This window comes from Chelonia mydas, chromosome 1 (assembly GCF_015237465.2).
Source record: "Chelonia mydas isolate rCheMyd1 chromosome 1, rCheMyd1.pri.v2, whole genome shotgun sequence".
Lineage (NCBI taxonomy): Eukaryota > Metazoa > Chordata > Testudines > Cheloniidae > Chelonia > Chelonia mydas.
In genome coordinates, this window is record NC_057849.1 from 182,134,699 (window position 1) to 182,151,544 (window position 16,846).

Genomic DNA, 16,846 nt, shown 5'->3' on the forward strand with positions numbered 1-16,846 from the left:
GCATTAATGCACTCATGTGCCCTGGGGCAGGCCAAAATTCCCAGTGGACCCCATTTCTTCCCTTTGGTTAAAGGGGCTCTTACCCTGGCTGCTGTGCAGGCTCAGAACTTCCCTTCCTAGGAGGAGAGCAGAGGGCCTTTCCTGCTGCGTGTGCACACGCACTTGCGTGACTAGGGACAGGACTGCTAGTAGGCTTGCTACAACCCACAGCCCTGATTTGTATGGATCTGTAGCACAAAACACTTCTTGATACTCAAGTGCTGGGTATTCTCAAAGCCACAGGTCCTCATCCTTCAGCCGCAGAGCAGAAAGGTAAGTGTGTTAATGCACATGAGGACTGTGGCAATTCAATACCACCACAAGACTGCTGAAACCTTCTTGCCAAGAGTCATATTCAAATGTCCAAGCCTGTACAGACTGCAACACAGCCACCCATTGTGTACTGCACTGACAGAGACCATCTGCTGTCCTTGTCTGATCCCATAGACATGTCACACCTGCTGCTCGGAAATGTCGCACTTTGAATTAACAGTTCCCTTTGCCAAAAACTTGGCAGAAAGGTGTACAGTTTGACAAAGCAAAGGGAATGGAGCGGAATCTCCCTGTCTACCAGCCCTGCCCCGTCCCAAATCTCCTCTCTCACCCAGAAGTCTATCCACATCTCTCTTCTGCCCCTGGCTGGGTCTTGACAATTTTCACCTTCAAAGTCGCAGGAAGAAGAGGGATCGGAATGGGTTAGGGTTCCACTCATTTGAAGTACGTCTCCTCAGCAAGTCTAGCTGGGCCAATAGCTCAGCCCTGCACTGAGTGCCATGGAACTGCAGGAGGGTCACTGGGGTTCACAAGGAACCTTAAGACTCCTCTCTCCCACTCAAGCCAGAGAGATTCAAGTGCGACAAAGAACTACCGTGCCTGGGCTCTGTAGGGATGAATCTGCCCTGAATGATCACCTACTGGCCAGCGTGGCAGCGCTGTCAGAGGGGATCAGTCAGCACCTCCTTCCCAGCTGGAAAGGGGCGGAGGCACTGGAAGTGAGTGCATAAAGGAGAAGATGGTGGCTTCAGAATGGAGTGGAGCAGGGAGAGAGCACCTTAAGGGACCTGCCTTTGGGACAGAGAGAACACACGTTTCAATAGCAGGAGAGAGCCAGTGACAAGAGGAAAGTCCCACAGGAAGGGCACAGGTGAAGAGAAATCCCCATGTGCACATCCAGGACTTATTTCAAGTTCAGACAGAGCTCTGAAGTTGTCAGGAGTACTGCAAGCTGTCTTCGGGGAAGGAGCTGGCCTTGAGTTGTCTTGTTTTATTGTTCTTTCCCGACCATTGGACAGTGTGCTCATGCCACCGAAAGCAAAGGGAGCCTTGAGAACTGGGAGGAAATTAAGGGAGTGTTGCCATCATTGGCAACACAGCAATTGCCATAGTGGGTCCGTCCTGTCTCTGACAGGAGCCAGAACCAGACTGATCTGAATGCGGGTCTGCAGTGACAGGCCAGTGCTTAGACTGCGTTACATTACAGGACCTCTTCTTCTCTGAGAGGGACATCTAATGTCTTAACCTGCTCACTTGACTTGCCCATATGCCAACTGGGAGAGAGTGCATGCACGGGAGTGCAACCCTCTTATGGCTTTAGATCTCAGAACAAGATTTCCTGGACTGTGTGATTGCACTGATCTAGCCCAGCTCAGTGAAAGAAGCACAATACCCTGAGTCTATCACAACAGGCCTGCAGAAGCAGGCAGGCCACACAGATGAGTTAATGGAAGTTTCCACTCTACCTGCCAATGCACCCTACAGCAGCGCTTCTCACACTGGGGTCTGCAAGGGCACTCCAGGGGGTCCATAGTAGAGTACCACATGGATGTGTGCATTCTGCTTTCATTATTTAGATACATTGGTTGCTGAAAGCCACAGTGAAGAGGTTTTGCATCTGGGAAGTGATAACCTCCCTTATCTTCTTAGCTCTCATAAGGAAGCTGGGCTGGGCCTGGACACTAGCTGGTTTGGCACCATCCCAGGAACATTCAGAGCATTGCGGATTTAGTAGGTGGCATTCTTACCTCTGTCAGCAATAAACCAGTTCCCCAATGTGGGGTTGTAAGGTACTGAGCTGTTGGCAGGATTATCTTTAGGATAAGACATACATCCCCATCTCCCCAATGAGACAAAAAGTGAGATCCTGACCTCCTTTGGTCATTAAAGATCTCACAGTCCCTTTATACTCTAACTCTCCTACTCCTGCTAATCACTCACATTAGACTGAACTCCAGAGCTGTCTTCCTGAATTCTCAGGGGGATACCGCATTCTTCACTTCACGTCCCTCATTTTTGTAGCGATTCCATGCATTGATAAACAGCATCCGTTATACCTTTATAGCCTTTATCTACCGACTCAATACTAACTGTTTAGAAAGTGTTTTGAAACAGTGCTGAACGGTAAATTAATGCCAGTTGTCTGAGTGGTTTAGAGTTGCTGACACTTGGCCTCTAAGAACTGAGCCGAGATCACTTTTAGTCACTAGTGGACTAGCTGGTTTGGATCTGAACTGATGACCTGGAGATTAACTTCAGTGTCACGTTATTATTCTGAGCCATCCTGGTTTTGCACCTCCAGTTTGTGTCCACTAGGCCAGTGGTTCTCAACCAGGAGTACACATACCCTTAGGGGTACACAGAGGTCTTCTAGGGGTACATCAACTCATCTAGATATTTGCCTAGTTTTACAACAGGCTACATAAAAAGCACTAACGAAGTTAGTACAAACTAAAGTTTCATACAGACAAAATGAAAAAATAAGCAATTTTTCAGTAAGCTGCTGTGACACTTTTGTACTTTTATATCTGATTTTGTAAGCAAGTAGTTTTTAAGTGAGGTGAAACTTGGGGGTACACGAGACAAATCAGCCTCCTGAAAGGGGTACAGTAGTCTGGAAAGGCTGAGACCCATTGCACTAGGCCGAGCAGCTCTGCTGTAAAAAAGCTGTTCCTCCATACGTGACCTGATGGTTGAGATACGGCTGTGGATGGCTCACTAAGTGCAGAAACTGCCTGACATTGCCACGTGCTTATAAACGGTTATCACTGCACCCACACACAAGTTATCCGAGTCTGCCAAGCCCTGAGCAGCAACCAGATCCAAACAGCACATTGCCTAACTTTCAGCCGTATCGCCTCAGGTGCACGCGGCTGATCTCTTGCCTTTCTATAGCACCTCACCTCAACACACTTGACAGACTTATTTATATTTTGATCACAACTCCCATCATTGCAGACAGTCACTTTTGGGGAGGAATGCAGCAGCCATTTAGTTTAGGACAGGAAATGATAAATAGGATTTTTTTTTTAACATTTAAGTTCAGTTTGACAAACTTTGACAGAGCTGGGATATTTTGATCTCAGAAAACTAAAGTTCAAGATTAATGCACGGGCTGAAGGATCTTGGAAATACGTACTAGCCAGATGTGTATATGACTCATAGATAAGACTTCAGTAAAAAGCTGCATTAGATTAAAAAAGAGGATGGTATCCTGTTGAATTTTGGTAAACAGGATTATTTACTTGAGTTAGAATTTGTCCAGGGCACTGTGGCTGATGCCCTCTCTCTTGTACATAAGTAGCCATAGCTCTATTTTACTGTCATCTGAAAGCCAGCACCTCAGCAGTGCAGGTCTCACTAGCAGCAGGGTGAGACATTGGTTAAGTATTGACTGATGGAAGAGGGCTGCCTACTGAATCTCGTGTACCACCTGGAGATCATCCAGACAAAGAACCAGCAAGACCTGACCCTATTTAGCTTGTAAGAGTGAATGGAATCACAACACAAACGAATGTGGCTGCAGGCAGCGGTTAAGGAGACAGCTTGTGTCTTGGAGGCTGCCTGAGGCACAGAAATGAAATGTGTAAGAGAATGCAACATTGACACGGGAAGCTCAGCAAGAGGAAATGGGAGAGAAGGGACACGTCCTCCTTCCCTTTATTCCCCTATGGGCCATAAACCCACAAACATTACACAATGCTCATTAGACCAGACTTACGACTTGCCTGGGGAGGTTTGCCAAGCAACGCTCCGGCCTCAATTAGGAGATGGGGTGTGCAACAGATCACAGACACACATTTCATATGCCCTATTAATGCACTAGTAGAGCTTGAGCGCCGCAGGAAGGAGGTGGTAGTTCCATCATGCAAGGCCTCTAGCTGGCCTTTAAATCTTCCCGTGTGTGCTGTGAGGTGAGTTTCTCTTCCCGGATGGCATTACAAGGAATTCACTCACACACAGCTGCATTACAGAGAGGTGTGTTACTTCAGGGACAATCTCCAATCAAACTTGCTTCCCAGGAAAAGGAACTAAGAAGATGAGAGTTCTGACCTCCGGCGCACCCCCGACAATAAGGCACTTATTACAAGGCAGGATAACAGTATGGGAGTCAAGACAAAAAGGAAGGGATTACCTGCACGTAAAGAGAGGGACAGATGAGATAATGAGGGCACAGGCACTGCAAAAGCAGACTCTCATACTGAAGAGTGTCTGCCGACTCATCCAGGGATAGCCACACTCAAGTTGGGGAGGAAGGAGGGAAACCCCCCCACCCCCCACAAGAGCAAGGCGTCTGGCTGCACAGGAGTCTAGGGGAGAGGGTGAATGAGTGGAAGAAATTTCCAGTGCAGTAAGAACCTGGGCCACGATTTTCAGATGTGACGAGTGATTCTGGGTGCCCAAGCTGAATGAGCCTGATTTTCAGAGGACAGGTGGCCCAGCACGTTCTGAAAATCAGGCTGCTTTTTGACAAGGGAAAGCTGGGCCCCCCAAAATGGAAGCACTCCAAAGCAATCATCCCTTTTGAAACCCTGGGCCCTGCTCTCAAGCAGTGCTTGGCTCTGGATGCAACATGTAACCGGAAAAAGCTACTGCACGTCATTCACTGAGAGGTGCATGCAGACAAGTCTTGGTGGGTGCGTATGCATAACATTCATAATGTCTGACGGCATGACTATAATTAGTACAGCAATATCTAGGGTTAGGGCCCCACCATGCTAGAGTAAGATATGAGATGCAACAGGTGGGAATAAACAAACAGAGGGAGGAAGAGCAGCAGTGAGAGGAAGGCCCGGTTACATGCACTGACAGTATGTATAACGTGCAGGTCTGAGGTGTTTTTTCCTTGACATGTAAAGGGACAGTAATGCTAGTCATCCTTGCTGGCGGCCATAGCTGAACCATCACATCGTTGTTAAAGGAGTTTAGAGCTAGGAGGTTTTTGCTTCTGCCCTTTGGGGAAGGAAAGAGGGCAGAATTTGAGTCATGAAAGTGAGTTTAGTCCTGTCACTTTCATGAGTTCTAATCCTCCGGGACACCGACCGTCAGGGCTCTTACCTGGCCGCAGGACCCGGATCTCTAGTAGGTTGGAGGTCCTGTCTGCCAGTCGTGTCCAACTGCTGTTGTAGTTCTTCCGCCACAACTCGGCCACACACTGGTACTTGCCGGCCTCAGTGTCACTGGCTCGGCTGATGCTGAGGCGCACGTTGTTGCTGGACTCTGCTTTTTCAATAGCAGTGCGGGTCCGGAAGCCCGTGTACCTTTCTCCCCACTGGACCCCACCGTCCCGAGTGAAGGTGACCAGGTCATGGAATTCTGTGGTGCCCGCTGGCTGGAAGCGCCATGTCACAGACACTGGGACCCAGGACGGATAGTGCGGCTTGATGATACACTGGAGGTCAAATGATTCATTGTAGGTCACTCCAGGGGTTCTGGATATGGCTGTGACAGCAAAACCAGCCTCTGCAGAGAGAGAGAGAGAGAGAAATGAGTGAGACTGAAGAGAGTTTGGAGAACTCTGTCAAATGAGGCCTGCCACAACGCCGTGACTGAGAGATGGTTACAGCAGTGGTTCTCCAATTACATGACATGGAAAGCTACTGGAGCTTCTCGTTTTCCATTACTAAGTTACCTTAAAAGCACCTAAAACACTTCAAATACAGTACTTCCTCCACAGGAACTCTCCACGTAAGCCACTGCTGCAGTGCGACAGGGATGGTATTTCATTTCCAACAGGAGGGGAGGTGGCTCCTACAGCCCTGAATGGGAGGGGAAGTGTTGGTGAGAACCTCTCTTCTATCATATGGTCCATACCAGTGGTTTTCAACTCATGGGCTTCAACCTGTGGGCCACTTGCAGTCCAAGCAGCACACAGCTGTGGCCCATGTGACATCCTTATGGCCACACAGGTAGTATATATATATATTGTGTAGCTGTGGCCCACATAACACACAGAGAGCTGCATATGCAGCTCACAATGGTAAATAGGTTGACAACCACTGATCCACACTACCGAAGTACTGAAGAAGGGAACACTGAGCGAATAGGGAGGAAGCTAGTAATCACGGAGAACCTACACAACAGCCAGACCTAAACTGTAGAAACTGGATGAAAGTTTGGCCACTAATCTCACAACATTTGGACCTGGATTCAATACCCACCTCTTGGCCCAGGCTTTCCTGCAATAGTAACATCATTCTTTTGTATTAATAATTTTTCCCTGCCCCCAAATCCAAGCCTACCTCCTGGTGGCACTGAAAGGGTAACGGGAGGGGAAAGAAGGGACAGCTTGTTGGCATTTATACTCTTGAGAAGTGCCCATCGCTCTAGTTTGAGCACCAATATAAAAACCCTGGATAGAGAACCCCTGAGTTAGCTCTGGTTTTAGTCTTTATGTGACTCAGTCACCTAGGCAGTGGCTTTCATTGTCTCTCAATTATAGCTATATTTGTGTCGGATCATATTAAAGAAGTTCTGTATTAAAATCACAAATGAGTTTGATTCCCCATAGTTTAAATTCTAGGGTATTACTAATTAAGAGGTCTCTTGGTTTTTGGTACTGTTTCTCTCCCTCTATGTGAGAAACTTGCAAGCTGCTAATTGTGTTAGTACATTCTAAGAGAGAGTCTGTTCTCAAAGCAATTCTTTGTAACAGCAACTACTCACACAGAGAGAGACTCAAAGCAATACTCTGTAACAACAGAAACAGCATCCAGAGACGCCCCGCCCTTTTGTTGTATTCATCTCGCTTTGTTAACAATTGTGATTAAAATAGAGATAGAGGATGTAATGTGGATGGACGCTTGGTGTGGATAATAACTGAATGATCAGGGTGGTGCCAGCCTAAGAATCCAGTGTCCATCGGCTGAAGAAGGCGTCCAGTGTCCATCGGCTGAAGAAGGCGTTAAGTGGAAATAACCAGAGGACCCCCGGAGGGCAGACTGGAATCCACCCAACAGCCTCAAGAATGGGAGAACCGAAGAACAAGATAACATCTGGCAGCACGGAGCAGTCAGGAATGTGCTATCTGCTGATTGATTCAGCAACAGCATGATAAAGCAATTCCCATAGACTGGCATAGGAAGAAATTCCTATAAAAATGGACTCGAGAAAGTGAGAACTTTGGGGTCTGATTCTGCAAACCAACGTCCAGGAGCATCAGATGAGCATCTGACAAGGCCCTGCTCCCTCCTCATGTCCAGGCCACTTGGCCAATGGCTTGGCATGAGCAACTCTAAGGCTGGTAACTATGATAACAACCTTGCAGAACCTCTGTGTGTGTGTGTGTGTGTGTGCGCGTGTGTGTGTGAATAAATATGAAATTGAATGGAATGTTATAGCTATAACTAACTGCTTACTATGATTCTTTCTGTATTCACAATAAATGTGGCATTTTGCCTTTTCCCCTTTAATAAGATCCTGCTGGTTTTTATTTTATTGGTATAACATTTGGACAATATATAATTTATATACCCACCCACACCCTATATAATACATATTTTCTGGATTACATTTTTCAGAATTTTTGTTTTGCTTCAGGGTGTTTTAAAACTAACACATTAAGGTGTGAGGACAATATATTCTTAATTAACTATCGTAAATTCAGAATTTACAAATTTTATGAAGCCCTCAATGTAGTTCTGAGGATGCAGTCCCATACATGGATCCAACAGAAGCAGAAATATTTGATATGTCAGAATAGATTATCAGCCTACCAAGTGCTGTAAATTACTGCCAAAGAGAATTCTTCACTGCCTTGAATGCAATATCAAGACAGATTACAAACCTACGGAAAACTGGCCAGGTGGCAAAAGGAGGGAATAGTCTTTGTACTCAGACTACTCAGGAGATGGTACCTTCTGACCTTAGGGTTAAACAGATATTAATTAACAATAGTAGGCAGTTGGGACATTAATTGCAGTGAGCAGATTAAATTCCATGTGCCAGACTTGCCACAGAGCAGCCACTGAGATCTCTGCACACTTATAGCAAGAGGGCTCAGGAATCCTAATAATCAAAAGATGTCACCATGGCAGGGTTCCGGGCCATGTAATTACTGCAAAAACAGGTCAGTCTTTGGGATTAAAGCTTTTAGAAATGTGTTTAATGATTATCCAGGAGAAGAGGAAGAGGCCCAGTGAGCTGCCCGCATTGCAAGATCTCTGCATCTCATTACCACATGAAGTGTGGCAGCCATCCTACACAGGGACGTACATAGTCCAGAGCATAGCCAAGACGTCAGACCATAGTGCTGGAGACTGAAGGCGTTGAAGGCTGGTTTAATTTTTACAAGGTCATTTGGTCTTGTATAGGTAGGCCTGGTCTACATTTAAAAATTAAATAGACCAAGCCTGGTCACTCAGGGCTGTGAAAAATGTTGTGAGAGCCATAGTTAGATTGGCCTAACCCCCAGAGTAGATGCAGCTACGTTGACAGAAGAATTCTGCCGTTGGCTCAGCTATTACCTTTCGGAGAGGTGGCAGAAAACCCCTTCCGTTGACGAAGGACGTGTCTACACTACAGCAGCACAGCTGCACCGCTGTCGTGGCTGCTGTAGCAGCTGTAGTGCAGACACACCCTTAGTCTGGGCAAAGGAGCTTTACGAAAGGACTTCTCGACTGCCATGCAGGAATCAGATCTGCACTCTCAGGCTCTCAACTCTCATGTGCTCATTACATCCAGCAAACAGCTTTCTTTTACAGAGACCAATTGCCCTGACTAAATACAAAAGAGGGAGGGGAAGTGAGGCTTCCTTCAATGCCATGTTTTCTCCCCTCATCAGTTCCTGATCCAATAAATGAGCCCAGGGCTCTGTAGAAAGCTTTCCCCCTCTCCCCCACACTGATCTACCAAGAACACCTCAATCCTGGCCTGCAGCACACGTGCTATTTCAAGCTCTGGGACTCCTCACAGCTTTCCCTGTGCCCCTTAGCTCCGACAAGCAGCATTTCTTACTATTCCAGCTCTAGGAGCACCCTTAACACAACTCTGTCTGTGTACACATCATCAGAGGACAGCTATTCCCCAACGGCTTGCAGGGGCCAAGGTCCCTAGCACTCTGCAAAAGGTGGCAGGACCCTCACATATTCAGAGGCTTTTGGTCTCCTCTGGCTGTAGTAATAAAAAACACTACCCTCTTTAGCACGGGCCCATCGAGTATCACAAAGCACTTTACAAATATTAAGAGGGGGGAAAAAATCAGACTTAGCAAAAGGATGTCAGACATTTTCTCCTTCAAATTTTACTGGGCTGTAGTAGCACCTCTTGGTTATATAAACAGGAACTAGTTATGACCTGTCAGTCTGAGATTTCTCTGGAAGAGGGAATTGCAGCGGAAGGTCAATTTATTAACTTTTAATTTCGTTTTCTGGAACTACTGGGAAGTTTTACACAGCTAACTTTCAACAAGTAGAATGAATTACTGAATGTGACACTCACATTTTAGAACCAGGTGACTCCAATTACCGTCTTACTAACTTCCCCATGCACACCCCACCTCCATCCCCCTACTCTTCAATTCCGGCATGAAATTAGCTGCCAGCTTCACCAGACTACACAAAGTACAAATTAAGATCTGCAGCTGATTCTCAGCTATACTGATTTACACCAGCTGAGAAACTGGCCTTAATTCTTTATTACCCATGAATCTTGCCAGCTTGTATAAATTCGAAAGCAATGCTTTCTAGCTCTAGACAGAATAACTCTTAAGAACAGGTCAGAACTGAAGGGGAGGAGGGAAAAGCAAGATGCTAATCAGAATGTGATATGATTTTAAAGGTCTTCATTAATACTGTATAGCACTGGAGAGCTGCGAATCCATCCCAACTTTCCAATCACAACATACAGCAATTGTTTATAGCCCTGGCATTTTGCATGTTATAAGCTTTCAAGAACAGTCACTGGTTCTTCAGACCTGCAGGGCATTTTTGGCACTGGTCCGGCACTTAATATAGCAAGATCTAGACAAGACCAGTGAGAGTCTAAATCCATGAAGTTCCCAAAATGCCCTCCTTTAAACCATGTGGTTTTTACTGTATTCAACACTCAAAGGGATTAGTTGTGAGAACAGGGCACCAGCAATCAGGACTCCTGGATTCTATTCCCACTTGGCCAGTAGATTCATCTGTGTGGTCTTAGGCCAGTCGCTGAGGGCCTGATTTTCAGATGTGCAGAGAGCAGCTACTGCCAACATCTGATGGAATTGTAGGTGCTCAGAATTTCTGAGAGTCAGGCCCACAGCCTCCCTGCATTTTACCTTCCTCATCTGGAGAGTGGAGAGAATATTTACCTAGTCCACAAAGAAGCCGGGAGGCTTAACATTCACAAGGTGCTACAGAAGTGCCAAGTGCCATTAACCATCCTACTTCCTACTCTGTGCTTCTAATGCCACACGGGAGTTCCCCGGTAATGTGACGTGCTGCACTCCTCCAGCAAAGGCACACTGACTCCCACTCAGAAACAAGTTTCCACCACCAGAAGCATGCCCCTCCCTCTAACGCTTAGCTCTGTAGCCACACAGTGCAAGCCAGCAATGCCTGAGACCGCCTCCTGACTTGCTGTAATCAAAACCCCAGGAGGGTGAGGTGCTGGAAAGCATTGCACAGTCACCACAGTGCCTCTGGTACTCACCCAGAGCAGTGATGGATACAGGCGTGCTAGCGTGCCGCTCCCCAATCATCTGCCACTCCCCATCTTGCGTCCGTGTCCACTCAGTCACACGGCACTCATAGTGGCCCTCATCTGCCTTGACACTGTTGAAGATCTCCAGGGTGAAGGAGCCAGGCCGCACCTGCTCCATCTGGATGCCCCCATAGCTGCTACGTTCTGAGTAAGAGGGACCCGGCTGCAGCGTGCCATCCCGATCCAGCCGCACAACATCACTGCGCCTGTTCTGCTTGTCCACAAGTTGCCAGGTGACGGAGAGATGGCTTTGGGGCCCAAATCCCGAGCGCACACTGCAGCCAAAGCGCAGGCTCTCCCCCTCTAGGACATTGCTGGCATTGTTGGTCATCTCCACGGAGATGCTGGTCTCTAAAGAGACAGAAGAGAAACGTGTCACATGGAGGAGATGATTATACTCATCCATTTGCCAGTATGCAAGAAAGATAGAGACTTTGGAAGCAGTTCTTCCAAACTTAGGTGTGTGAAACGACACACACACTGATTCTGCGCGTGGCTAACGCATGTGTACAAATATCCAAAGCATGCACATGGCCAGTGACTCGCTACTGGGGAACTTGTGTGCCTAAGAACAGGGAGGGCCAAATTTTGAAAATCTGTCCCATTACTGCCTGTGAGGAGTCACAACATCTTCTGACCACAGGTCCAGGACAAGACTGTAGAAAAGGAATGTGCTGAAAACATGGGTGTTATTACTGGTACTGTAACTCCTGGTTCTGCCAAAAGGCTTCCAAACCCATTTGATTTACAACTATCACAGAATTCTGATTATCATCTTGCTATTTCCAATTCCTATGCAGTTTTCGCAGCTGTTCTCTCACAAACTACTAGAGTTTGCTATCAATGTTTTATGCCATCGGAAAAGTGGGATCCTGAAGTTTCCAGAGATATAAAGACTTATGGCTTGATTTTCACAGGTGCTGAGTGCTGGTAACTCCCACTGCTTTTTGTGGGAGTTGCAGATGCTTAGCACCTTTGAATAAAACATTAAGTCCTGTTAGTTTGTTTCTAGGACTGGTGGTTATGAAATCTCACACATGAAATCTGTTACGGTTCTAGTCTAGAAGTGCTACTTTTTAGGCATCAATCCAATCCAGGACTTCTGGCTAGTGTAATTTTCAATCCCAAATGAACGAGAGTCCATGCTGAGAGAGTAAAGGACTATAATTGACCCTTACTTCAGGATAAATGGCTTCAGAACAAGCTGCATCTCACTACAAGATTAATAAATGGGAGGTAAAAATTACACAAAAGCCTTTCTTAGCTACTCCTTTGTTTGCTCAATATATATTGTTGGGTTAACTTTGAGGATACTTGCGTGGCTTGTCACATCAAAGTTATTTGAGTTGGAGAGAAAGAGCAAGACAAAGGAAATGAATGAATCAGAGGACTAGCTCTTCTTGCCCTGTCTTTTCTGTATTTATCACACCCCCTCTGACACACACAAGACATTCAAACAGGGTCAGACAAGAATGTTTTCACTAGGGTGGCTGAGTGAGGCATCCAGTGACCGAGTTGGATCTTTGTGCTAAAGAGTGAACGGTGGCTTGGGAAGGATGCAGTTGTTTCTGCTCCTTGACCCACGGCACATCCCCTCTGATCTGAGGAGCTGATGGGATCTCCTGCAAGAGCACCAAAGCAGGGGCAACTGAGTAGCAGGCACGAACATATTTCCAGTGGCTGGGCTGCTTCCTGGATGAACTGGGAGCTGGTTTAGGACCAGCAGCACTCCCAATTCAGCCTTTTAAGATGGGGTAACACCTTAAAGTTCCCAGCTTCCTACTGGGAGGTGGGAAGAGTGGGAGAATAAAGACAGGGTCCCCATTCCCTGCTCCAGCAAAGATTCCAAACTCCCTTCTCTGCTATCGAAGTAAGGAGTACAACCTGGGGCAAACACCAAGGCAAGGGCCAATTTTTCCAGCCTAAGAACCTGAGTAGTGGATACCTCCCTCCTTGGCCTTTAAAGATCTTTCTGGCTGGGTTTCTAAGCCTCACCAACAAGCCTTCACTGTGCATGAACTTCTCCGGTTGGGGTCCCACCCCAGGTGACAACAGCTAAGTTTGTCAGGCAGTCTCTGCTTTGCATGGGAGGGCACACACAGACACAGCACCATGCAGAAGCATGCCAATCTCTACTTACTGAGGGGCAAGACCGTGATGGGCGTGTTCTTCGGCCGCTTGCTCTCTTTGTCAATGAAGTCCCCCGTCACCGTCTTCTCCCGCTCCGTCACCCGGCAGTTGTATTTGCCGCTGTCCTCCAGGCGGAGGCGGTAGATCTTTAGAACAAAGACATTGTCGCTCTCCTTGGCTACCTTTAGCTGCCCCAGGGCCTCACGCTGGGCAAAGTCACTGTTGAGGACGGGCACGGCGTTGGGCCCCAGGCTGGCAATCAGGGAGCTGTTGAAGGCCCACGAGATGGAGAAGTAGCGTTCTGGGATGTTCTGCGCCTCCAAGATACACCGGAACTCCACAGGCTCACCCACCGTGTATGTCCGCTTCTCTGTCTCCAACCGGACACTGAACTCCTTATCTGGAGAGAGACACACCAACGCGCAGCAGTGTCACTGCAGCACTGCACATGTGGAGGGGACCCTCACCCAAGAGGCAGACTGGGCAGCAGGACACTTCCATGCTTCATTTTAACCCACTTCTCAGCCACCCCGCGTCCCACATGTACCCTATGTTCATGCCCCTGCGTCCCTCCCTGTTACCTCTGCCATTAACATACAGTCAACACAGGACTTAAGCAGAGGTGTACAGTGCATGCAATTGCTGCCTGGGAGAACACAGTTCATCTCACCCTCAGGAGGAGAAGCAGCCAGCTACTAGGTTTGCAAAAGCTGCAATCACAGTCAAACCAGGAGCAGGGGAGAGAAGGAATAGCTCGTTTCTTTTCAGCCTTTTTATATTAGAAGTGCTGTTATAGTCAGAAGAAGGACTCCAAAATATACTCTCTCAATAACCCCGACCTCTTACATAAAACTGTACAGACACCCCTTTGAAATGAGTACTAGTTCTGTCTTTTAGAAACTGGGATAGAGGGGTTCAGAGGGTGGGAGGGGGATCAGGGCAGGGGGCAAGGGGTTGGGTCACAGAAGGGGGTGCAGGCTCCAGGCAACGCTTACCTCAGGCAGCTCCCGGAAACAACAGCATGTCCCCACTCTGGCTCGTATGCAAAGGCGCGGCCAGGTGTCTCTGTGCGCTGCCCCATCCAGAGGCGCTGCCCCCGCAGCTTCCAGTGGTGCAATTCCTGGCCAATGGGAGGTGCAGAGCTGGCGCTTGGGGCGGGTCCAGCATGCAGAGCCCCCAGCTGCCTCTTTGCCTAGGAGCTGGAGGGGGACATGCTGCTGCTTCCGGGAGCTGCACAGGGCCAGGGCAGGCAGGGAGCCTGCCTTAGCCTTGCTGCGCTGCCTACTGGACTTAATTTTTAACCAGAGCCACCAGGGTCCCTTTTCGAACAGGCGCTCCTGTCAAAAACCGGATACCTGGCAACCCTAGGATATTCCGTTCTTCAGAATTTCTCAATTATAGAACATCGGTGCAGATCCAAAGCCTCTCTAGGGAGAGGAATGCACTCCTGGGGAGGGGGAGGTCTCTGGACACTCCAAGGACAGAGGCCAGAGAGATTAGCCCCTTGCAGCAGGAAATGTTGAGTGATAGGAAGCCTATTTTTGGAGGCCTCTGTTTGCCAGAAGCTGGTAATGGGCGAAAGGGAATGGATCACTATTACAGCACATCTAGTGATATCTGTCCCTCCTACCAGCAATAAAGCTGTTCTGGTGACCGTCTTGAGAATGTCCTGCCACTGGCCACCTGAGGTTCCACCCAGGAAACTGTTAATGAGATCACCTCAGATGATTATAAACATTGCGACAAAGCACAGGGAGAGAGCTGGATTTTGTGGTAGCCAAGGCCCACAACATTCATGGCTTTCTCCTGTCTAGTGTTAAGAATGACTCTGGCAAGAGGGCTTTCATGACTTTCCTAAGGAGACTATTCTGTAGCCAAACCAAACTTCATTGATAACAGCACACACAGGCAGCGAGGCTAGACAGGCTGAGCTAGTCACCCATTGGCCTGCTCAGTACCTGAGAAGTCTCTTGTAAGTGGAGCTCTCACACATTCCCCACTCTCTCCCTTATTGCACCACCCACTGCTCCTCCTGATACCTGTCCAAGAGAAAAAACCCTGCAGATACCGACCAGTGGCTTGGATGTTGACGATGGTGCCCTCGGAGCGCTTGCGGGTCATGGCGTACCAGGACTTGTCAGGGTCCTGGATCCACTCAGCTGCCTCGCAGTAGAATTCGCCCTGGTCTGATGGCTGGAGGTTGTAGACGGTGAGTTTGGAGGTGGTCTCTCCCACCTTGTCTAGGCGGACATCGCCAGTGGCCTGCCTCTGCGCATAGGTGCTGCCCGCCCGCAGGACAAAGTCGCGGCTCAGGGAGATCACCTCCACTGGAGGCTCGCCCACTTTCTGGCGGTACCAGGAGATGGAGAGGTGACTGTGTTGGGGTGTACTCTTAGACACCTCGCATTTCAGCTCCAGAGAGTCGCGCTCCACTTTGTTTAGTGTCTGTGGAACTGAGGTCACCCTCAAAGAGTCTGGAATAACTGCAATAAAGAGAATGAAGACAGTGAGGAGATGAGAAAACAAATCTTTAGAGGTAGCGGCATTAAGAAACCTCTGAGCCAAGGGAGCGACTAAAGGCTGGATTCTTTAAAGGAGCACTAGGAAGGTGGTTTCTATTTACAGTTCCAGTGACTCAGACATTACAGATGGAAAGCGCTATTAGGCCACATCGAGTCCTCCCCAAAGCCCTCAGCCCATGCAGATTGTTACCAACAGCATATTTTCTGGTGCTTCGTTTAGTTTACTGCTAAATGCCCCTAAGCTACCATACGGGGCCTTCTATCACTTCCCTTGGGTTACTGTTGTGTAGCTTAATAGATCCTACTTACTGACAAGGACACTTATCAGATACAGCCTATGTGGTCCTCTTAATTCCATGCCTTCAGTCCTTGTCATAAACCTCTGGACCACCCTTAATAATCACTCCCCTGCCCTCCTTGGCATTCCCATCCTTCAAAATACTTGTACATCATTGCTAGGGCCTTTGCCCCCATAGGTCATTGTTTGGCCAAGACGACATATTTAAGATCTTTTAATTTTCCCTCTTAAAAAAAGTCAGGAGACAATTCTTCTCTCCCTTGTTTATGTCTATCCACATTTTAACTCCCTCAGCAAAACGGCGTTACTGCACTTAGAGGAAGCTGGCTCCTCTGAGGGCAGCAGTGCAAACACACAATAGTCAATTGCCTGTGTCCTTCTTGGACAGACAGACATCAGGGAATTGGCAAAAGGCTATTAGACACATGTCAAGTTGATTTAGCAAATGGACAGGAAATAAATGTCATGTATCCCATCAAGAAATATGAGTAATTTCCCCACTGTCTATTTCTACAACAAAGATTAGCTACAAATGGGAAGCACACGGAGATCCAGGGAGAGGGAAAGATAATTAACAAAACAGGCAAAGGGTCCAACACGTGAAAGAGAAAAATCTGTTTGCACAGAATCCACATCTTCTGGCTGCTTTACCACAGAATTTCTCCCACAACTCCCCTGGCCCTCCCTTCCTTTTATGCCGAAGGATGGGTTGGGGAGGGAGATGACCACTGGATTTGAAGGGGCACTAATGCCAGGACCAAAAGCATAAAAACACGTAGAGCAACGCAGGGGTACCATATGAGTAGTTACATCTACTTTTGAATTCATTTTTTTAGAAACAGACTATTTCAAGTTGTTTTAAAAAGGGAAAGGTTTCTAGACTGTCTGCAAAGCAAAGGACCAA

At 47.7% G+C, this 16,846-nt stretch overlaps 1 protein-coding gene across 6 annotated transcripts in view; it reads right to left on the reverse strand.

Annotated features, from left to right (window-relative positions):
• Positions 1-16,846, reverse strand: part of IGSF3 (immunoglobulin superfamily member 3) — a 156,281-nt gene that overhangs the window by 39,768 nt on the left and 99,667 nt on the right. For all 6 annotated transcript variants that reach the window (XM_043538423.1, XM_037906455.2, XM_027823235.3 and 3 more), the window contains 4 exons: positions 15,195-15,605; positions 13,133-13,522; positions 10,942-11,343; positions 5,371-5,775 (listed from right to left, as the gene is read on the reverse strand). In XM_043538423.1, coding sequence (XP_043394358.1) covers positions 5,371-5,775; positions 10,942-11,343; positions 13,133-13,522; positions 15,195-15,605 — 1,608 coding nt within the window. The remainder of the gene's footprint in view (positions 1-5,370; positions 5,776-10,941; positions 11,344-13,132; positions 13,523-15,194; positions 15,606-16,846) is intronic.